Source organism: Ovis aries, chromosome 12 (genome assembly GCF_016772045.2).
Source record: "Ovis aries strain OAR_USU_Benz2616 breed Rambouillet chromosome 12, ARS-UI_Ramb_v3.0, whole genome shotgun sequence".
Lineage (NCBI taxonomy): Eukaryota > Metazoa > Chordata > Mammalia > Artiodactyla > Bovidae > Ovis > Ovis aries.
Genome location: NC_056065.1, coordinates 42443207 through 42466464, shown reverse-complemented (window position 1 = coordinate 42466464; position 23258 = coordinate 42443207). Strand labels below are relative to the sequence as shown.

At 46.1% G+C, this 23258-nt stretch overlaps 1 protein-coding gene across 14 annotated transcripts in view; it reads left to right on the top strand.

Moving 5' to 3' along the window:
* Positions 1-14862, top strand: part of KIF1B (kinesin family member 1B) — a 154722-nt gene extending 139860 nt beyond the window's left edge. For all 14 annotated transcript variants that reach the window (XM_012187343.4, XM_004013733.5, XM_042257269.1 and 11 more), the window contains 9 exons: positions 560-621; positions 4519-4664; positions 4853-5092; positions 6208-6279; positions 7295-7416; positions 9047-9196; positions 9484-9676; positions 9882-10000; positions 10525-14862. In XM_012187343.4, coding sequence (XP_012042733.2) covers positions 560-621; positions 4519-4664; positions 4853-5092; positions 6208-6279; positions 7295-7416; positions 9047-9196; positions 9484-9676; positions 9882-10000; positions 10525-10567 — 1147 coding nt within the window. In that variant the 3' untranslated portion in view covers positions 10568-14862. The remainder of the gene's footprint in view (positions 1-559; positions 622-4518; positions 4665-4852; positions 5093-6207; positions 6280-7294; positions 7417-9046; positions 9197-9483; positions 9677-9881; positions 10001-10524) is intronic.
* The last annotated feature ends 8396 nt before the right edge of the window (positions 14863-23258 follow it).

The following is a 23258-nucleotide window of genomic DNA, read 5'->3' as shown; positions in this document are numbered from 1 at the left end:
AGGAAGGAAGGCATGTTCCATTGTGAACACTTTGCCAACAGTGTTGTAGGGACTGAGTGTTGTTTTAAATGTCATTATTATTATTTCTAACAGCTTACTGTTGGGACGTTCTTATTCTTAAGATTTATTTCTGTTTTAGATACATAAATGTACATTGAGAATAATGCAGTGACTACCTGTGCATCACCACTGAGCTTAAAAATGGTTACTAATGCAGTAGAAGTTTCAGTCCCCTTCCTAAGCACACTCCCTAGAAGCTGGTGTTTATCATTTTCATTCTACTCAGACCTTTACCCCTTCATCTCTTCTTTCTTGTAAGAAAAGGCAAAATTCAATTTTCGCATTTGTATTATGCATTTTCCAGTTTGTCATTCAGTTTCTTCCTAAGTTCACAATAGGAGAAGAACAGCGACTGATGAGAGATTCTGTAATTTTGCAGACATCTGAGGGTGGGTTGCAGTTCCAGCACAGGAGACAATATTTTAAGCAGAGAGAATTGAGATTCTTCCTGTTTTTGTGCTGTTTGAAATTAATTGTTTATTTGTTTTAATTTACATAGCAATCGAGTCACTGGAATTTATGAACTCAGTTTATGCAAAATGGCAGACACAGGAAGTCCAGGTAAGCTCTGTGGATCAGGGAAGGGAGAGTTACCTTTGCATTTGACTGCAGTACACTATATCAAAAGTTTATCCGACCCATGCAGGATGGATATACGTTTTTGAGACACCAGTTATATTTTACAAGCCACTTTGGTGGTGATGGTAGGAGTTACCATTTTCTGAGTTACGACACTGTTTGCTTTATGACATGCTATACAGTTATAAAAACTGTATAGAACAGATTGTTACTAGGCTGTGGAATATTATCAGTATAACAAATTCAAGCATATTATGAGAATTCCCTGGTGATCCAGTGGTTAGGACTCAGTGCATTCACTGCCATGGCCCCAGGTTCAGTCCCTGGTCAAGGAACTAAGATCCTACAAGCCCTGAGTCATGAACCCCTTCCCCACCCCCTCACAAAAAAAATTAAATGTATTACAGTGAATTTGGTTTGGAAAACTTCAGAACCATTTCCCTTCCTCCCTTAGCCCCAAAGATAACTTGACAGTGTGACTTTACAGGTACCATCAAACTAGAATTTGAACCTCCTATGCTATGGAAAGACAAATGATTAATATTAAGCTGAGCTTGTTCTGTGTCCCTTTTTATGTCTCTGTGGAAAGCTGTTATTCCTCCATTGTGGTGGCCTTAAACAGCCCTCTGCGTGTCCATGTTTGTGAAACTGGAACAGGGACAAAAGTATGGGTTTTTCAAAACATTTAGTGTAAGTTTGAATCATTTTGGAGAAAATATGTGGAAAAGAGACTGAGGCCCACATGTAAGAATGGAGATAAAAGGAAGATTCTGAGTATGAATCTAAGTCCCATAGCAGCTAATTACAGTGTCTAGAGAATTCCTTCAGAAATTTTTAAATTAACGTAAGTTCATGTCTTTTAAGGGCTTCCCTGAGAGCTCAGTTGGTAAAAAAAATCCAACTATGATGTGGGAGACCCCAGTTTGATTCCTGGGTGGGGAACATCCACTGGAGAAGGGATAGGCTACCCACTCCAGTATTCTTAGGCTTCTCTTGTGGCTCAGCTGGTAAAGAATCCACCTGCAATGTCGGAGACCTGGATTTGATCCCTGGTTTGAAAAGATCCCCTGGAGAAGGGGAAGGCTACACACTCCGGTATTCTTGCCTGGAAAATTCCATGGACTATACAGTCCACGGGGTCGCAAAGAGTTGGACAAGACCAAGCGCCTTTCACTTTCACTTCACTTTCATGTCTTTTAAATTTGAAACCAGTTCAGTTCAGTTCAGTCACTTAGTCGTGTCCAACTCTTTGCAACCCCATGAACTGCAGCACGCCAGGCCTCCCTGTCCATCACCAGCTTGCAGAGCCTACCCAAACTCATGTCCATTGTGGCGGTGATGCCATCCAACCATCTCATCCTCTGTCGTCCCCTTCTCCTCCTGCCCTCAATCTTTCCCAGCATCAGGGACTTTCAGATGGCCAAAGTATTGGAGTTTCAGCTTCAACATCAGTCCCTCCAATGAACACTCAGGACTGGTCTCTTTTAGGATGGACTAGTTGGATCTGCTTGCAGTCCAAGGGACTCTCAAGAGTCTTCTCCAACACCACAGTTCAAAAGCGATAATTCTTCAATGCTCAGCTTTCTTTATAGTCCAACTCTCACATCCATACATGGCCACTGGAAAACCATAGCCTTGACTAGACGGACCTCTGTTGGCAAAGTAATATAATGTCTCTGCTTTTTAATATGCTATCTAGGCTGGTCATAACTTTCCTTCCAAGGAGTAAGCATCTTTTAATTTCATGGCTGCAGTCACCATCTGCAGTGATTTTGGAGCCCCCCAAAATAAAGTCTAACACTGTTTCCACTGTTTCCCATCTATTTCCCATGAAGTGATGGGACCAGATGCCATGATCTTAGTTTTCTGAATGTTGAGCTTTAAGCCAACTTTTTCACTCTCCTCTTTCACTTTCATCAAGAGGCTCTTTAGTTCTTCCTCACTTTCTGCCATAAGGGTGGTGTCATCTGCATATCTGAGGTTATTGATATTTCTCCTGGCAATCTTGATTCCAGCTTGTGCTTCATCCAGCCCAGCACTTTCTCATGATGTACTCTGCATAGAAGTTAAATAAGCAGGGTGACAGTATACAGCCTTGACGTACTCCTTTTCCTATTTGGAACCAGTCTGTTGTTCCATGTCCAGTTCTAACTATTGCTTCCTGACCTGCATACAGATTTCTCAAGAGGCAGGTCAGGTGGTCTGGCATTCCCATCTCTTTCAGAATTTTCCACAGTTTATTGTGATCTACACAGTCAAAAGCTTTGGCATATTCAATAAAGCAGAAAAAGATGTTTTTCTGGAACTCTCTTGCTTTTTCGATGATCCACCAGATGTTGGCAATTTGATCTCCGGTTCCTCTGCCTTTTCTAAAACCAGCTTGAACATCAGGGAGTTCACGGTTCACGTATTGCTGAAGCCTGGCTTGGAGGATTTTGAGCATTACTTTACTAGTGTGTGAGACGAGTGCAGTTGTGTGATAGTTTGAACATTCTTTGGCATTGCCTTTCTCTGGGATTGGAATGAAAACTGACCTTTTCCAGTCCTGTGGCCACTGCTGAGTTTTCCAAATTTGTTGACATATTGAGTGCAGCACTTTCACAGCATCATCTTTTAGGATTTGAAATAGCTCAACTGGAATTCCATCACCTCCACTAGCTTTGTTCATAGTGATGCTTCCTAAGGCCCACTTGACTTCACATTCCAGGATGTCTGCCTCTAGATGAGTGATCACACCGTAGTGATTAACTGGGTCGTGAAGATCTTTTTTGTACAGTTCTGTGTATTCTTGCCACCTCTTCTTAATATCTTCTTGTTCTGTTAGGTCCCTACCATTTCTGTCCTTTATTGAGCCCATGTGTGCATGAAATGTTCCCTTGGTATCTCTGATTTTCTTGAAGAGATCTCTGCTGCTGCTTCTAAGTCAGTTCAGTCGTGTCTGACTCTGTGTGACCCCATGGACGGCAGCCCACCAGGCTCCCCCATCCCTGGGATTCTCCAGGCAAGAGCACTGGAATGGGTTGCCATTCCCTTCTCCAATGCATGAAAGTGAAAAGTGAAAGTGAAGTCGCTCAGTTGTGTTCGACTCTTCGCGACCCCATTTACTGCAGTCTACCAGGCTCCTCCATCCATGGGTTTTTCCAAGCAAGAGTACTAGATGGGGTGCCATTGCCTTCTCCGGAAGAGATCTCTAGTCTTTCCCACTGTATTGTTTTCCTCTATTTCTTTCCATTGATCGCTGAGGAAGGCTTTCTTATGTCTCCTTGCTATTCTTTGGAACTCTGCATTCAAAGGGGAATATCTTTCCTTTTCTGCTTTGCTTTTCACTTTTCTTCTTTTCACAGCTATTTGTAAGGCCTCCTCAGACAGCCGTCTTGCTTTTCTGCGTTTCTTTTTCTTTTTCTTGATCCCTGTCTCCTGTACAATGTCATGAACTTCTGAAACCAGTAAAACATTTTAAAAAATTAACGGGAAATAGTGGAGGCAGAACCAGTTGGTCACCTTGACTGAGCCATGAAACATGAGGGAGGTGCCTATAGTCCTTTCCCACTTTTTTCCTCTGAGTGTATTTTTATATATTTGAACCAATAGTGTGCAGACTATTTAATCTCTGTGTTTCCACTTAACATAATATCTAGCATTTTCTCAAGTTGCATTACCAGCTTCATAATTATCTAAGAATATAAAACTCTGTTTTAAAAGAAGTTCAGACAGTTGCTTTGGCACAAAAGGGATCCATTTTTATTATAATACCCCATGTATCTTGAGACACAACTGTCCTAGTGTGCCATATGTATGAATTATTCATTCCTTTTGCACTAAAATTAGACTTGGGTTTTTCTGTGGGGAAGAAAAAAAAGTGGTTTCCTCTTATCTCAGGCATGCAGCGGAGGAGAAGGAAAATCTTGGATACCTCAGTGGCATACGTGCGGGGGGAGGAGAACTTGGCCGGCTGGCGGCCCCGGGGAGACAGCCTCATCCTAGAGCACCAGTGGGAGTTGGAGAAGCTGGAGCTCCTGCACGAGGTACTGGAGGGGAGGCAGGCGCAGGCAAACTCTTGGGTGAGATGCCCCAAATATCATCTTATGCTCAGCTGCTGCCTGTGACCAGGGCTTGGCAGTTTTCCTTCACAGTGGAGGCATGATATAATACTTTGCTTATTAAGACCTTGATGAGCTTGCATTTGCTGAGGCTGTACTGTTGTTGTTCGTAGGTGGAGAAAACCCGCCACTTTCTGCTGCTCCGCGACAGACTGGGTGACAGCATCCCCAAATCCCTGAGTGACTCACTGTCCCCCAGTCTCAGCAGTGGGACCCTCAGCACCTCCACCAGCATCTCCTCTCAAATCTCAACCACCACCTTTGAAAGTGCCATCACACCCAGCGAGAGCAGTGGCTACGACTCAGCAGACATTGAAAGCCTGGTGGACCGAGAGAAAGAGCTGGCTACTAAGGTGGGACTCCCTGTCTCTGCTGAGCACTTCCCCCCTGAGGCTCTGTGAGCTGGTCTTTCTGTTTTCTCTTTTGCATTTTCATCTTTCTTTGAGGGCCTCTGATTCAGGTGCTGACACGGTGAATATAGGAGTAAAGAAGACTTAATTTCTACCCTTAATAAGTTTACAGGCGAGTGGGTGGCCAGCTTTTAATAGAGGTGTGATCTGAAATGCTGTGGGAGGCAGAGGAGAGGCCTGCCCAGGAGGGCACTCGTGAGCTGACCTTGGGAGGACACACAGACGAGAGCCAGCAATGTCCTGCATGGCCAGTGTGAGGGAATCCGCGCAGGAGAGGGACAGGAGATGGAGCTGGGGAAGCAGACCAGGGGCCAGGTCACGAAGAGCCTGAGTGCTGGAGCGAAGCATGCAGAGTGCTCTGGGAATGATCTGGGAGTGCTTCAGACGGGTATTTGTGTTTTAGAAAGACTGCTCTGGCAGTAATAAAGAGGCTACATTTGTGGGGAGGAGACTGGAGGCAGAAAGAATTCTCTATTTCCATAATCCAGATGAGAAATGATAGAGTTTTTTAACTATGGTGGGAGTATGTGGGATGAAGAGGAATCGTGAGAGAGATGTTTGGAAGGTAGAATCCACATTGTTTGTGACTAGATACCATGGGAGCGGGCAGAGGGCTTGTTTGGGATGACCATCAGGCATGTGGGTCTGGGCAACTGGCTGACGATGGAATATAAAAATAAGAGGGAGTCTGTAATTGTTTCAGTAATCGAATGGTCATCTAGATGATTTAGGAACATATATCATCTAGAAATCTCCATACCTTTTAGTACCAACACAAATTGAGAATTAGAGATGCCATTGCATTCTTAAACACTTTAAATTGTGGTGTTTGCAGTAATTCACTTTTGCAATTTTGAGAATGGCTTTTTATCCACTCGTATTATCATCTTTATTAGGCAGGTCCAAGGCTTCCCTTGTTATATTCCTAGCTAATTTCCCAGGTTATTTGAGTAGCACCTGAGCTCCACTGTGGGTCTTGGCATGTTATTTTCCCTCTGTGCTTTAATTCAGGGCTTTGTTTAACCATCAAAACTTGCTCTTCTCATTCTCTTCCCTAGTGCCTGCAACTTCTCACCCACACTTTCAACCGAGAATTCAGCCAGGTGCACGGCAGCATCAGTGACTGCAAGGTGAGCAGCTCCTGTTTCCTGTCCTCAGGTTCTGCTGCTTTTCGGTGGCTTGAGATGGGCCTGGTGTTATGTCTGAGGATGTCTGACATACCTCCTCCTGCATTTATTTATTTAGTTTTTCAGTCAGAACACTGACTTCTAAAGATGAACATATCTCTTTCTCTGTCTCTTAAATCAATTATCAGATGGGAAACATTTGGCTTTTCCCTGGATCCCTTGCAGAAGAATATTCTGTTGAGGGTGATACGTTATTATATGGCAGGGCACAGCAAGTTCTGAGTTTCTTAGTGGCATGAAATTTTGTTGCTCTCTATAGGTAGTGAGGTGAACACTTGAGAGAACTTCTGCTTCACTCTCCTTCCATCATCATCCCGTTTCCTGCTCTTCCCTAGCATGCCAGGCTTTCTGCCTTGGGTCTGTGTACACGGCCTGTTCATTTGTCTGGAATAGTCTTCCAGATAGTCCCATGATTGGCTTCCTTAACTATTTCATCTTTCTGCTTAGATATTGCCTCCTTGAAGTGAATTCCCTTAACCATCCTCTGTGAAGCCAGCAGCTCTCTGAAACTTTTTAACCTGCTTCCCTGCTTTCTCTTTTGCTGTAGCATTGATCCCTGCCTGACACTTCTTAAAGTGTTTGTTGATTGGTTGATTCTCTGCCTTCTCCACTTAGAATGTAAGTTTCAGGAGGGCAGGGCCTCTGCCATGTTCTTAGAATAGTACTTGTTGTTCTCAATGCTTGGCATGCATAAACAGGGTCTTTGTCAATGAAGGAGGCTGTAGCAGTATAAAACATAGGCATATTTTATAAATAGAAAAAGCAAGCCTTGCCTCTTTTGTAAATTTCTTTATTCCTATTGTGACACATAGGCCATAAAATATTTGTAGAAATTGTTTCCTTGCAAGGCCTGAAACACTGGAGATTTGTGAGCGTGAGGTCCCTGGCTGCCAAAGCTCCTCACTACGGAGTGCTCGTGTTGCCCTGGACCTTACTTGCAAGCTCTGCTTTCTTCCAGCTAGCTGACCTCTCTCCTGTCGGCCGGGACCCCTCTGTGTCCAGTCTGAGCAGTTCCACCCTCACTCCATCCTCTACCTGCCCCTCTCTGGTGGATGCTAGGAGCAACTCCCTGGATCAGAAGTAAGTACCCGGACCTCACCGAGAGAACCAAGGGAACTGCCGACCTTCTGCTCGCCCAGTGGCTCCCAGCCGAGGGCAGCACCATCTCCCAGGCAGCTCTGGGAGATATGTGGGAGCCTTTTCTGGATGTCACAGTGGCTTGGCAGGTGCTCGTGCCATCTCTGAATATCACACCTTCCTAAATCTCTGCACCATATCACTGACTCCTCTTCTTCATCCCCCTTTGCTTGATTTGTTCTTCAGTTCACAACCCCGGTTGTCTCCCCATTCATAGCAGACACAGGAAGCCCCATCTAGGGAAAAATATTTTGAAATGACTTTGGAAAAAATATTTTAATGACACAGCCAAATATATAGGTAAGAGTAATAGAGACCAAGTCTAGGTCTCAAGACTTAATCGTTAAAATCACTGCTGTGCAGTTGCCATCAGTCTCCTCCGCCCTGTCTCCATTCGTTATGCTCACCTATCCGAACGCACCTGGTTATCATCCAGCTGTCTGTCTTCCTGTATCAGTACTGGAAGTGGGCTTCCAGTGGGCTGCAGAAAACAGCACAACAGGGTGATTTAGTTGAATTTCACTGCCATCAACTGTAAGACATTATTTTTATATGCCACCAGAAAAACTTCCCTGTTGGCACTAGTGCTAAAGAACCTACCTACCAGTGCAGGAGACATAAGAGACATGGGTTCAGTCTCTGGGTTGGGAAGATCCCTTGCAGGAGGGCTTGGCAACCCACTCCAGTATTCTTGCCTGGAGAATCCCTTGGACAGAGGAGCCTGGAAGGCAGAGGTTTATAGGGTCGCAAAGAGTCAGACATGACTGAAGTGACTTAACACACAGTGTGCAAGAAAGCCAAAGCACTGTCACTGCAGTGTGACATGCCATCAATTATAAGATGCATCCCAATTTGAGGAACAATGAAGTGTGAGAAAAATGGGGTTTTTAGAGTTAGTGAGATACAATTGATTAGACTAAGCTGCTCTACAAAGGTAACAGCACAGAGCGCAGGAATTGTCTCTCACAGCAGCTTTGCTCCAGACAGTCACATGGGAACCCAGTTCTTCTCATTTGTTGCGTGCTCCACTGGTCCTTCAGGCAGTGGTTCTCAGACTTTAGAGACATCAGCACCACCTGGGAGGCTTGTGAGAGCCCAGATGGCTGAGCCCCATCCAGGGTTTCTGATTCCACATGTCTGAGCTGGAGCTGGAGAATCTGAATCTCTAACACTCTTTTCAAGTGAAGTTGATGCTGCTGATCAGGGACCTCACCTTGAGAACCCCTGCCCTAGGTGGTTCCCCAGGTGTCGCCTGGGGACTAGGCAGGAGCATACCAGGGAATGGTGTTCATACTCCTCAGCCTTCTGTTCAGAGGGCTTCCAGACAAGAGGGGAGACTGAGAGACTCGCTGGTCATCAGTGAGAATTTCCTTTGTTAATAACTGCCGAAGGATGACACCCAGTGGATGTGGGATTAATTACCTTTTGGATGCCAGCTCTGCCTTCTTAGCCAGGCTCTGAGGACCTGGTGTTGGCAGGGTCCCTGGTGTTTGGGGAGAAGCATTGTTTTGTGCATTGACCTCATGGAAGCTCTTGGTACCCCCTTTCTTCCTAACCTGTGTCTCTTTTCAAGGACCCCAGAAGCCAATTCCCGGGCCTCTAGTCCCTGCCCAGAATTTGAACAGTTTCAGATTGTCCCACCTGTGGAAACGCCCTATTTGGCCCGAGCAGGAAAAAATGAATTTCTCAATCTTGTTCCAGATATTGAAGAAATTAGACCAGGGTGAGTACTGTATGGAACAGAGATGCTGCGTATTAGAAGACAGATTAGCGGGAATTCACTTCCAACTGTTCTGCTCAGGTCTAATGCAGATGGACCTGGGATGCAGGAATGGGACTGGGTTCTGCGCCAGGTGTATCTCTGTCCCCCTCACCTGGCACGGCCTGCCAAATAGATCATTGCCTGTTTCCTTCAACCTAGGGATGTGGCCTCAGTCTGTTTTGATGGCCTTCAGCTTATGATCACTTTGTTTTTCTGAGGGACTAACCTCTGCTGACCTGTCCTTTCAGCTCAGTGGTCTCCAAGAAAGGATATCTGCATTTCAAGGAGCCCCTGTCCAGCAACTGGGCTAAACATTTCGTCGTGGTCCGTCGCCCTTACGTCTTCATCTATAACAGCGACAAAGACCCTGTGGAGCGGGGCATCATTAACCTGTCCACAGCCCAGGTGGAGTATAGCGAGGACCAGCAGGCCATGGTGAAGGTCAGTCCTGCCCTCTCCGCTGTTCATTGCCGTTCACGGCCTGCCCGTTTGAGTTCTGAACCCTGTCGTGTGGTACACAATCTCTCTTTTGTGTTTGGTGTCTCTGAACCGTCTGTGTGAAGGGCCGTGTGCCCTCTGAATGTGGCCGGTGGTCGCCGTGTTCAGTATCCATAGGAACGTTCTTGTTCTCCTGGGTCTCTTTCAGACACCAAACACCTTTGCTGTGTGCACCAAGCACCGTGGGGTCCTTTTGCAGGCTCTCAACGACAAAGACGTGAATGACTGGTTGTACGCCTTTAACCCTCTCCTTGCTGGCACAATACGGTAAGAAGCTCTTGTGTTTCCTTTCTCTCCTTGGCAGTTGGTTCCAGGGACATCAACATAAACAGGAAAGGAAGTCTTGTTATGAACACGTTTGAGTTGGAGGAAGGATAGGAGTGTGAGTGTGGGCATAGGTCATCAGGTGTCCTGAGGGGCTCAGGGACTCTGGTTACATTTGAACCCAGTTAATCTCTTGCTTCGACTTGTTCTTCTTAAGGGGGCTGCAGCTAGAGGCTGTGGGACTGAGTAAAGGAAAGACTGGGAGAACCTTAATGGTCCCCAGTGTTCAGCTGTGTGATCCAACCTCAGACCCCGAGAGGGGCCTCTGTCCCAGGCTCCCCAGATGAGGAGGACTGTTGGCTGGCCTGTTTGTCCAGGGGTCTAACGACTGGGCCTGCAGTGCAGGATGGGAGCATGAAGGACATGAAGGAGGGGCACAGAGAAGCAGACCTACGGGGCAGGGGCCTCTGAATCCCAGCTTCCAACCCTGTGTTTGTCTCATCCTCTCATCCCTCTGTTGTCTGCAGGTCAAAACTCTCCCGCAGATGCCCAAGCCAAGCGAAGTACTAGGCGACTGCCGAGCACCCTCACCCGCCTTCCGAGAGATAAAGAAAGTGTTTCCCTTCATTCTCTTTGTGATCCTTGACGGTTACTCTTGTGTGTGATCCTGTGGCTTGACTACTCGTCCCTCTCGTCCAGCACTTTTTCTAGTGCTCCTGGTCCCCATCCCCATTGCTCTGTACTCTTTTCTTTTCTCCTGTGCTGAGAATCTTGTTAGAAGCATGTGGCCTAACAAAAGTGGGGAAAAAAACAAACAAACACACACAAAAACCCCAAGGAGATCCAAATTATTTTTTGGTGTACTTTGGCTTCCTTTTGTATGATAGGTCCCCATTATGACCTCTGACATCTGTGCTGCTGTTTGGATATCTCTGTCTGTTTTTCAAGACACCATAATACTACTTTCTTTTCTCTGTTTGGGATATAATTTTAACTTTTCTTGGGTGGCTTAGAGACTAAAGGAGGAGACATCTAGTCTTTTTAGAACCCGAGGGGAAAAATCTTACCCTTCCCCTTTCTGTTGCTTGTTGCCATGACTAATCCCTGCATTTTCCATTCAGGGAAACAAATGGTTGTAGTGAGCTTAGACATGGGAAGGTGTATTCTCTGAAGTTGGGGCTTATTTAGAACATAGCTATGTAATTTTAACATAGTGGAAGAGAGAAGAGAGGGACTTTTCAGCAGATTTGGGACAGTGGCCGCTATTGACCATGTTAGAAGGGAAGAGCCAGGGCTGTTGCCAGTGGGTCTCACAGGCTCTGAGGCCTTGGCAGTGGTGGTCCGGAGGTTTCCCTCACAGGAGGGCTCCTCGAGTGGTTTGTCTCACTGGGAGGGAGCCTCTTCTGAGTCCCAGTTCTGTTCTGGGCGTTAGTAATGATGGTGGCTCAGTTTGGAATTCCTGCCATGATGTCATGCACCGATGTCCCACCAGGAGGGTGTGTCTGCCTTCCTGGTGATGAATCTGATGGTCTTTGTCATCGTCATGATTATGGTAAGGACGGGTAGTGACCTGGTGATGGTCGTAGCTCCCTTTGATCAAAGAAACGTAGCTCTAGGAATACAGTTGAACAGAGGAGCCTGGCGTGCTGCAGTCCATGGGGTCACAAAGAGTCAGACCTGACTAAGCGACTGAACAACAATAAGATACGCTCAGAAGCCTCCCTCTGAATCCAGTGGCCATTTTCAGTGATCCTCGTCCAGTGGGAAATCCTGTCAGTGATACTTGTCTCCCTCCATGAACAAATAAATAAGCGAAAGTGGCAGGCTTTGCTTTTTGGACCCCAGGATTATAACAGACTGCCTCATACCACTGAAAGCAGAAGGACACCTGGGGGCAGAGAAGCAGTTCCACCTGAACCCTGGTCCCAGACATAGTTGGTTGTCTCCTCTGTGGAAATCCTGCCAGAGGGGAGAGGAGCCCACTGCCCACAGCCTCCTGCTGTGACAGAACAGGCTCACCTGCTGCCAGAGGCCTTGGCAGAAGATGCGCTTCCTCTTCCAGCTGCAGTGAGTGTCCCAGGAGTGAACAGGAGAGGAGACTCCAGGTACTTCGGTTCCTTTCCAGTTGACTTGGGGATGTCCTCTACCATCCTTTCCCGCCCTCGCTCACACCTTTCTTTCACCATCCCTCAGGCGATCAGGAAAGTGTCTGCTCGCTCCCACTTTGTGGAGACTGGAGGTCCCCAGTCTCGACGGCACTGACCCTCGGGCAGCAAGGGGGAAGGGCCCATGCGCTCCTCAGAACGGGTGCTGGGCAGGCGTGTGTGTGTCAGCACCCAGACTGTGGCCTCGCCTTCCTGCTGGGGCTTATCTTCTGGCTTCATTCAAAATTACTTTGCAAAGAGGAGGAAAAGGAAGTCACTGGAGAGCTGAACAAGAGAAAGAAGAGTAATCAAAGGCTATGGCCTTACCTGAAAAATTATTAAGAAAAACTGTAGCAGATTTTTAAATTTTCTTCCTCTCCTTAAATGAAACATAGGTCACTAACCCTAATGTTAATTGTTTCCTAAGTGGTACTTGAGACTTTAACGTAGTTAGAGGTTTCTTATCTAATGGGCACAATATGCCCTTCCAGTGTTGACTCAAACCCAGGGTCTGTTTGTGCTTAGAGACAGCTTCCTGGGCTGAAATTTAAGTAATTTCAGGGAACAAAGATGAGATTCGGAAGTTAACGTTGAGTTAGGTCATGGATGCTGCTGCTGTTAAAGTCTGACAGGAGGACCCATGTCTGTGACTGAAGGAGGTGGGGAAGCGGAGGGAGAAAGAAATCAAGTCACAAACTGACATGACCTGGTTTTGCTTCTCACTTAAACAAAACTGACTGGGAAAGTCTTTGCTTTGAGATGTCAGATACTGCGACAGGCTGAGGTCAGAAGGCCTGGTGAGGCGGTGGGGGCCGCGGCCATGGCTCACCTGTACAGCCCCCGCAGGGTCCCCTCTTCTCTAGGGGCCTGTTTTCAGATTAAAGCTGGAGCAAGAGTTGATGTTCCCTTTCCAGGTAGGCCCATCCCCACTTTCAAGCTCTGAGAGGGAATTTATGGCAGGAATTATGAGGCTTTTGTGGAAGAGGAAAAGTGAAAGAACTCAAATCTTTAAGGAAGCTACTTTTTAAGGTAGTGTTGGGGTAGTGTTTTCTTTTTCCCCTAATGCACTCTTTTAAGCAAGCAGAATAATAACAACAAAGCAAGGAAAAACACTATACAAAGGAGAAATGAGTGCTATTTAAGAGTAACCGTCTCCTTCCTCCCCATGTCCTCACTCCTGTCAGAGCAAAAGACGGCCCCACGGCTTCCACCAGACCGGCGTCCGCACCCTCCTTGTCTCTGCGCTGGCCTAGGGGTTAGTCAGCTCCTGGGCTGGGCTCTGCGGGGTCAGCCAGCCCGCGCACGGCCACCAGCGCAGGGAGGGGCTGCCTCTGGCAGCTGGGTGGGAACTTGAATTCCAGTCCATTTTTATAATGTGAGGAAAGTTGAGGGAAATGATTTCTGCCAAGAAACCACTACTTTTTTCCCCTTTAGCTGTATAGAACTTACAAAACTGCTCACTTTCAGTGGGGTTTTTCAGCTCTTTTAAGATGAGGGAATCAGTTAAATCACTGCAAGATCTTTTGGTACCTAAAGTAAAAACGACTTCTCCTGGCACATATATCAAAGCAAAGTCTTTATTGCCTGCTGCTTGTTGTCTAATTTACAGGGATATTTAATTTTGTAAGGTATTTGTATATTTACACAGCTGTAATTAATTGCACATTGAACTGGAAAAGCAAGGTGATGCGCTCGTAGCACCTATCGGTACTTGGCACCTCTCATCCCAGCTCCACTCGGCTTCTCTATCAGGGCTTGTCTGTTTCTTGTTTGATGTGGGTCCTTCGTTTTTCCCTTTTGGTTCCCTTTTTAAACTGTGATTGTTAACCTGTTCTTTAAAAAGAAGAGACTAATCCTGCTGCTGCTGTCAGAAGGTTCGCTGAATGTATTTTCAACAGGGCTCTAACTCCTGTGCGCTGCAGCTGTCCCCCGTGGCCTGTGACGCTTCACCAAGGTGCGGCCAGACCGCGACCGTGCAGCAGAAACGGATCGACTGGGGTTTCCTTAGTAAATAAACGGCTTGATCGGCTGAGAGGCTCCCTGCTGCTGTTGTTCAAAAGGCCATTTATGAAACTTGAATTTGAGCCCCATCAAATCTTAGGAAAGCCTCTGATCACTTAAAGGAAGGAATCAGAGTTGATACAAATTTCATGTTACAGAGTCACAGCCAAATGGCCTGTGCTCAGATAGGAAGTCCTAGCTGATATTGGTCTCTTGCCAAACCCTGGCTGTCGCGTGTTGTTTTCACGTCTTCAAGTTCATCCTTTTCATTTGCACATCCTGACATCAGTTCACCTGAGGAACCCAGCAGCCTTCTATGAGTCATCCCCAACTTGGTGGTCTGAAGCATTTGTCCCGCGAGACTTTGGGTCTCGTCACCCTCCTCGTGCACAACCATAAGACCCGTGAAGCATAAGTGGCCTTTTTGAACCAAGACTTTGCAAACTGATCTCTCCCCAGGGAAGGAGTTGAGCACATTAGCAACAATGTACATTATTAATTTCGGATTTTCATTTTCATGTTTTATTATGTAAATATGATCTGACGTTCGGAGCTTGAGTATACAGAATGTAAATATAGTTCTTGTATTTGTACTAATTCTGGTTCTTTTGCTGTATAGCCTTAGATGTGCAATGCAGACATTAACTGTATGTAACCTTGCATCACGGAACTATTAGTGAACGAGGTCATATTAATAAAGGTACAACCAGTGCATCAGAACGCTCTTGATGTGCTTTTATTCTTGCACCCTTTATAAGGTATTTACACAAAGGCTTTTCTTGACTGGAAAGGCTACTGCTCTTCTGGGAAAAAGGTCACAATGCCATGACCTACACATTCCTTTCTGAGAATTCCAAACAACAGTTGTTATGTAACTAGTGTGGTGCTGTTTCTTTGAAAGTACTCTCCTCCCAGGTATGGGAGTGGGTATTCTAGATGGAAGATTTGTCTCTTTTTTCTCTTGAGGCCTCTCTTTGTAAACCTATCAGGGAGTCTGTAGTGTGTGGTATGGTAGTGATTCTGTAGGTGGTACAGTGGTTGGGATTTTCACTATCAGTTTAACAAGTTCCTGTTGTGAGCTGTTCACTGTCCTGGGTGTGTGGGGAAGAGTGGAAACAGGGAGTTGAAACGACATTCAGGCGAAAAGCATTGACTCAGTTCACACGCATCCACGTGCCCGCGTGTGTCTGGAGGCTGATGACTCAGCAGCGAACCAAACAGGCCTGGTACCCGTGGCCCTCCCATTCCGGTAATGGAAGATATTCGTTACACAAATTTAAAATGTTACAGAGCAAAGTAAAGCTGAATAAAATGTTAGAAGGGATGGGAGGGAAAGGCGTCTTTTTAGGTGTGTGGGGAGAGAAGGCCTCTGTTGGGAGATGCCATTAGAGTAGACTCAGAGTGAATGAGCGGGTGAGCCATGCAAGGTGCGTCTGTACTCGGTCGTGGCCAGCACTCTGTGACCCGTGGACTCTAGCCCGCCAGGCTCCTCTGTCCATGGGATTCTCCCGGCGCGAACACTGGAGTGGGTTGCCATTTCCTCCTCCAGGGGATCTTCCCCACCCAGGGATCGAACCTGTGTCTCCTGCATTGGTAGGTTGGTTCATTACCACTGCGCCATCTGGGAAGCCCGAGCCGTGCAAATCCCTGGGCACAAAGGTGGTCTCCAAGCAGCGGTAATAAGTGCTTGAGGCAGCTGTGTCCTCAGAAGGTTCCAGAGTAGGGAGGTGGCCCGGGTAGAGACAGGAAGTAGTTGGGCCTGGGTGGTTTCAAGTGCTTAGGTAACTAATTTCATTAGAGTAAATAGGAACCAAGGGAGGATTTTGAGAAGATATATTCCATGATCTTATTTGTGTGCTTTGTTCGTTTAAATCTTTTAAATATTTGTTTGGCTGCTCTGGTTGGGATTCTCAATCTTCGTTGCAGCATGCAGGCGGGTTCTTTCTTATGGTGTGTGGGATCTAGTTCCTAGGCCAAGGATTGAACCCAGCCTCTCTGCGTTGGGAGTAGGGAGTCTTAGCCACTGTAATACCAGGGAAGTCCTTTATTTATGTTCTTAAAAAGGCCATTCTGGGAAGCAGCCTGTGTGTGTAGAGACAGGGACGTGTGGAGGAAGAGGGACCACGTGGGAAGTTGTTACCCTAGTGTTGGGTGGGGATGGGGCATGGGGGCTTGGACTGAGAGCAGCAAATCTGGGGAGAAAGGGTCAGATTCAGGACATGTTATCCTGTTAGAACTTGGAGTTTGCTGAGTGACTGCATGTAGAGAAAGAAGGAAGGTAACTCCCGGGATGCATGCCTGAGCAGACAGGACAAACTTGCATTTCCCTAGGGTGAAGGAGAGAAGGCAATGGCACCCCACTCCAGTACTCTTGCCTGGAAAATCCCATGGACAGAGGAGCCTGGTGGGCTGCAGTCCATGGGGTCACTAAGAGTCGGACACGACTGAGCGACTTCCCTTTCACTTTTCACTTTCATGCATTGGAGAAGGAAATGGCAACCAACTCCAGTGTTCTTGCCTGGAGAATCCCAGGGATGGGGAAGCCTGGTGGGCTGCCGTCTATGGGGTCGCAGAGTCGGACATGACTGAAGCGACTTAGCAGCAGCAGCAGGGTGAAGGAGGCTAGAGGAGAACGGCAGAGGGCAGTACTGCGTGGATGACTTGGCTGTGGCCTGTTCACTCTGAGATATCAGTGCTCCCACCTGCAAGTGTGCTCTCTGAGGCAGCTGAATGTACTCGCTGGATTCAGGGGGACAGGTTGGGCTGGAGACACATTTAGGAACTGTCACACGAAGGTGACAATAAAGGCAAGATGGACTTCCCTGGCAGTCCAGTGGTTAAGAATCTGCCTTGCAATGCAGGGGACAAGGATTCAGTTCCTGGTTGGGGAACTAAGGGCCTACATGCCACGAGGCAACTAAGCCCAGCACCGCAATAAAGAACCCACAAGCTGCAACTGAGATCCGCCAAGGCCAAAAGTAAGTAAATCAATAAAGGCAAGAGGTGAGGAGATCTGGGGAGCGAGAAGCTGGTGAGAGTCAGGGCTCTGCAGCCTGGGGCAGTCAGGAGAGGGGACGACAGCAAAGCGCAGGAGAAGTGGTCGTGAAAAGGGCATGGTATTTGGCAACCCAGTTAAGGAAGTGTGTGAAGATGGAGGAAGTGACAGCTGTGTCCGGTTCAGCTGACTGGTTAAAATAGAACTGAGCAATGACCACAGGTTTTGGCAACGAGGAGGTTCTAAGAAGTTTGAGGCACCAGTGGAATGCCATCACTGCTTCCCAGTTTCAGAGCCAACTGAGAAGGCAGAAGGGCAATCAAAATTTTGCCTTCATTACCATTAAAGCTACGATTGGAGAATGTCTGGGGGTTAATGGATTCCCTAATCCTGAATGTCAGGATTAGAGGGTGGGCAGCAGTGTGTCTTGAGCTTTAATGTGTACTAGACTCCCGTGGGTCGTACTAAATGCAGATTTGGATTGAGGAGGCCTGGAGTGAGGCCTGAGACCCTGCATGTCTCATAAGCGTCCACGTCAGGTGAGAAGTTCCCTGATGGCAGCCGAGGTTCCCAGAGAGAGAAAATGGCTGGCTTGGCCATGCCAGGGGCTCCTTCCAAACTCAGGCAGTTTCATTTCTCTCTTGTGTGGGGCTGATGGAAGCAGGAATGATCCAGTATCAGAGTCACTTCACATGGGAGGAGAACTCACTGATGCCTCTGCTCGGGTGAGGTCTTCGGCAAGCAGACAGTCTTCTGAGTGGTGCCAAAGAGAGTCTAGCTGGAGTAGGTGCCAGGGAAAGTGGGAGGAGGGAAGGCTGAGTGAGGAGTACGGTGGGGAGGGGGGCGGGGGAGACATGGGGTTAGGGAGAAGTTTTTATTTTTATTCTAAAGCAAGGTGATAGGCCAGCATGTGTGTCTGCTGATGGGGATGAATGAACTGGAAGGGAAACATGATGGGTGGCGTGAACCCCTGGATGTGGCTGGTGGGGTTGGAGCTGAGACAAGAGGGGAGATCAGACCCAAGTCCTGTGGGGAGCAGCATGGTTTAAGTGTTAGGAGGTGATGCCAAGTTGTGGGCAGCCCCCAGACAGACAGCTAAGTGACAGAGCTGGAACGGGTTGTCCTGGTCACGGATTTGTCCCTGGACTCATTGGTCAACTCTAGGCCATGTCTTCCTGAACTCCACCAGGCTTTTTGCTTAAACTGCGTTAGTTTTTATAAAGCGTGTTGTCCCCTGCACTTGGCCTCATACGGGGTCTTGTGGCTGCCACGGTGCTCACAAAGCTGACAGCACCAAGCATCAGGAGGGTCTGTGGAACTGTGTGTGTTCATTTAACGTATCACTCCCACATCTGATTTTTCTTGGCATTCCACTTTCAATTTTAGAAACTTCTGGTCTCTGCACAGTCCTAAATCTTTACCTTTTCAGAGCACATCACATGCTTACATTATTGCTTTTAGAATATATCAGTTCAGTTTAGTCACTCAGTCGTGTCCGACTCTTTGCAACCCCATGGACTACAGCACGCCAGGCTTCCCTGTCCATTACCAACACCCGGAGCTTGCTCACACTCATGTCTATTGAATCAGTGATGCCATCCAACCATCTCATCCTCTGTTATTCCCTGCTCCTCCTGCCTTCAATCTTTCCCAGCATCAGGGTCTTTTCCAGTGAGTCAGTTCTTCACATCAGGTGGCCGAAGTATTGCAGCTTCAGCTTCAGCATCAGTCCTTCCAATGAATATTCAGGACTGATTTCCTTTAGGATTGACTGATTGAATCTTCTAGCAGTCCAAGGGACTCTCAAGAGTCTTCTCCAACAACACAGTTAAGAAGCATCAATTCTTCAGCGCTCAGCTTTCTTTATGGTCCAGCTCTCACATCCATACATGGCTAATGGAAAAACCACAGTTTTTACTAGACGGAGCTTTGTTGGCAAAGTAATGTCTCTGCTTTTTAATATGCTGTCTAGCTTTGTCATAGCTTTTCTTCCAAGGAGCAAATGTCTTTTAATTTCATGGCTGCAGTCACCATCTGCAGTGATCTTCAAGCCCAAGAAAATACAGTCTCTGAGTTTTTTCAAAAGTCACACTTTCTTTCTACTTACTGTGTAAGCAAGCCATTTGAGATCAGCTGTGCGGATTATACAGCCCGTGAGAGACCGTGTAATCAAATCCACCCCAACTAGTATGTAACTGACACACCGTCTTATGTAAGTAAGTCAAGCAAAGGATTCGACCTGGGGAGGTTTGCAGGAAAGGGTTGTTTCTGTAGAATTTCTGCTTAGACTTTGATTTGGGATTTGGGGAGTTAGGGCAAGGCAAAAAAAAAAAAAAAAAAATTGACAAGATGAAAAGTGAGTTAACTTTAGCATTATAAGCCAAGAACTTGAGGGTTTTCTAAAAACTAAAGGTCAGCATGGAGCCATGACACAGTCATCCTGGATCTATCCTCTTCATCTTAGGGGAGACTTGGCTTTCTCCCAGCCCTGCTCTCTTTAAACCAGTCTGCAATAGTTTTCCAACCATATTGGGAAGCAGTGTTTTTTTTTTCCCCGCTGGTTGTTAGCACCTTAACAAAGACATGAGAGGCTGTGTAGCATATACCATTAATAACAGAAGAAAAACAGATGGGCAGTTTAATTCGATGTTTAACATGTTTGCCTAAAATGATGCTTCACCGTAGTAGCTTGGGTGTGTCCAGATGTTTAGTCACATTGACTCAGCAAAATTTCTCCCTTGCTAAATCTCAGACTAGAGCAATCAATTTTTTTTTCCTGCAGCAAAATCTGATAGTAGGTTTTCTTTGTAACAGAGCCTCACAGAAAAAGGAAATAGTTGCAAAAAAGTTGAAAGTTCTGAGAGGCATGAAGGCCCTCTTGAAGAAAGCACTTACAATTGTGTTAAGTTCTGCCTTGTAAATTTATTACAAGTGCTGTTTTTTCCCCAAAAATAGTGATTGAAAGTTCAATTTGCCTTTCCACTTTAAGTCAACTACATGTCTCTAAAATACAGATACACCCAGTTTCTCTGTGACAGTATGTCTCTGTGAATTTGCTTAAGTATGGATTGCTTATCTGATTAGGAAAGAGTGCTGGGCTCAGCTCTAGCAGATTTGGGTTAAAGTTCAGTTGTGCCACAAATTAGCTGAGAAAGTCAACTTCCCTGAGCTGAGTTTCTTATTTCAAATTAGATAATATTAATAATGGTATCTTGAAATCATACAGCATTGGAAATTCTCAAGGAATTTTCATGTTGTTTTTCAGTTGCTCAGTTGTGTCCAACTCTCTGCAACCCCATGGACTGCAGCACACCAGACTCCCATGTGCTTCACTCTTTCCTAGAGTTTGTTCAAACTCGTGTCCATTGAGTCAGTGATGCTGTCTAACCATCTCATCCTCTGCCGCCCCCTTCTCCCTTTGCCTTCAATCTTTGCCAGTATCAGGGTCTTTTTCCAATGAGCTGACTCTTTGCATCAGGTGACCAAATTATTGGAGCTTCAGCTTCAGCATCAATCCTTCCAATGAACATTCAAGATTGATTTCCCTTAGGATTGACTGGTTGGATCTCCTTGCAGTCCAAGGGACTCTCAAGAGTCTTCTCCAACACCACAGTTCAAAAGCCTCAATTCTTCGTTGCGCAGTCTTCTTTATGGTCTGACTCTCACATCTGTACATGACTACTGGAAAAACCACAGCTTTGACTACATGGATCTTTGTCAGCAAAGTGATATCTCTGCTTTTCAATACGCTGTCTAGGTTTGTCATAGCTTTCCTTCTAAGGAGCAAGCGTCTTTTAATTTCATGGCTACAGTCACTGTCCACCATGATTTTGGAGAACAAGAAAATAAAGTCTGTCAGTGCTTCCACATTGCCCACTTCTGTTTGCCATACAGTGGCGGCACTTTCATAGACACTAGCTTACTCGGACACGAGGAAGAAGGCAGGACACACGGAAAGCGGTGCCCCGTGGTCAAGGGACTGTTAACCGTAGATGATGGCAGGAGTTTGGGGAGGTTCCATTCCGTGTGCCCTTTATGAAGCTTCTCTGCATTTTCTGATTCTGGGTCTCTCTCATTTGCTACAAGGCTGAGGTGTCAAACGCAGTCTGTGGAAGAGGGTGGAGATCTCTGGAATAAAAAATACATAAACTAAATATAAGATATGTATATTTTAATATTTTTTCTCTTTATATTCTTTTCTCTTAATCGAAAAATATATCAGATTATTTGAACTAGTAATTATTACATGTATTATTGGATTGACAATATATATTGATAAAAAATACACGACAGTAATAGAAAACAGGAGAGGGAGAATATGGAGCTATATTGTAGCAAACATTCTATATTTATGTGAAACTTTCAATACGAAGTTGAAGTATATTATAATAAATTAAAGATGCATATTGTAATCCCGCAGTTCAGTTCAGTTGCTCAGTCATGTCCGACTCTTTGCGACCCCATGAATTGCAGCACGCCAGGCCTCCCTGTCCATCACCATCTCCCGGAGTTCACTCAGACTCGCGTCCATCGAGTCCGTGATGCCATCCAGCCATCTCATCCTCGGTCGTCCCCTTCTCCTCCTGCCCCCAATCCCTCCCAGCATCAGAGTCTTTTCCACTGAATCAACTCTTCTCATGAGGTGGCCGAAGTACTGGAGCTTCAGCTTTAGCATCATTCCTTCCAAAGAAATCCCAGGGTTGATCTCCTTTAGAATGGATTGGTTGGATCTCCTTGCAGTCCAAGGGACTCTCAAGAGTCTTCTCCAACACCACAGTTCAATACCATCAATTCTTCGGCGCTCAGCCTTCTTCACAGTCCAACTCTCACATCCATACATGACCACAGGAAAAACCATAGCCTTGACTAGACGGACCTTAGTCGGCAAAGTAATCTCTCTGCTTTTGAATATACAATCTAGGTTGGTCATAACTTTTCTTCCAAGGAGTAAGCGTCTTTTAATTTCATGGCTGCAGTCACCATCTGCAGTGATTTTGGAGCCCCCCCCCAAAAAAAAGTCTGACACTGTTTCCACTGTTTCCCATCTATTTCCCATGAAGTGATGGGACCGGATGCCATGATCTTCGTTTTCTGAATGTTGAGCTTTAAGCCAACTTTTTCACTCTCCTCTTTCACTTTCATCAAGAGGCTCCTTAGTTCCTCTTCACTTTCTGCCATAAGTGTGGTGTCATCTGCATATCTGAGGTTATTGATATTTCTCCCGGCAATCTTGATTCCAGCTTGTGTTTCTTCCAACCCAGCGTTTCTCATGGTGTACTCTGCATAGAAGTTAAATAAGCAGGGTGACAATATACAGCCTTAACGTACTCCTTTTCCTATTTGGAACCAGTCTGTTGTTCCATGTCCAGTTCTAACTGTTGTTTCCTGACCTGCATACAGATTTCTCAAGAGGCAGGTCAGGTGGTCTGGCATTCCCATCTCTTTCAGAATTTCCCACAGTTTATTGTGATCCACACAGTCAAAGGCTTTGGCATAGTCAAGAAAGCAGAAATAGATGTTTCTCTGGAACTCTCTTGCTTTTTCCATGATCCAGCGGATGTTGGCAATTTGATCTCTGGTTCCTCTGCCTTTTCTAAAACCAGCTTGAACATTAGGGAGTTCGCGGTTCACGTATTGCTGAAGCCTGGCTTGGAGAATTTTGAGCATTACTTTACTAGCATGTGAGATGAGTGCAATTGTGTGGTAGTTTGAGCATTGTTTGGCATTGCCTTTCTTTGGAACTGGAATGAAAACTGACCTTTTCCAGTCCTGTGGCCACTGCTGAGTTTTCCAAATTTGCTGGCATATTGAGTGCAGCACTTTCACAGCATCATCTTTCAGGATTTGAAATAGCTCAACTGGAATTCCATCACCTCCACTAGCTTTGTTCATAGTGATGCTTTCTAAGGCCCACTTGACTTCACATTCTAAGATGTCTGGCTCTAGATTAGTGATCACATCATCATGATTATCTGGGTCGTGAAGATCTTTTTTGTACAGTTCTTCCATGTATTCTTGCCACCTCTTCTTAATATCTTCTGCTTCTGTTAGGTCTAGACCATTTCTGTCCTTTATCGAGCCCATCTTTGCATGAAATGTTCGCTTGGTATCTCTAATTTTC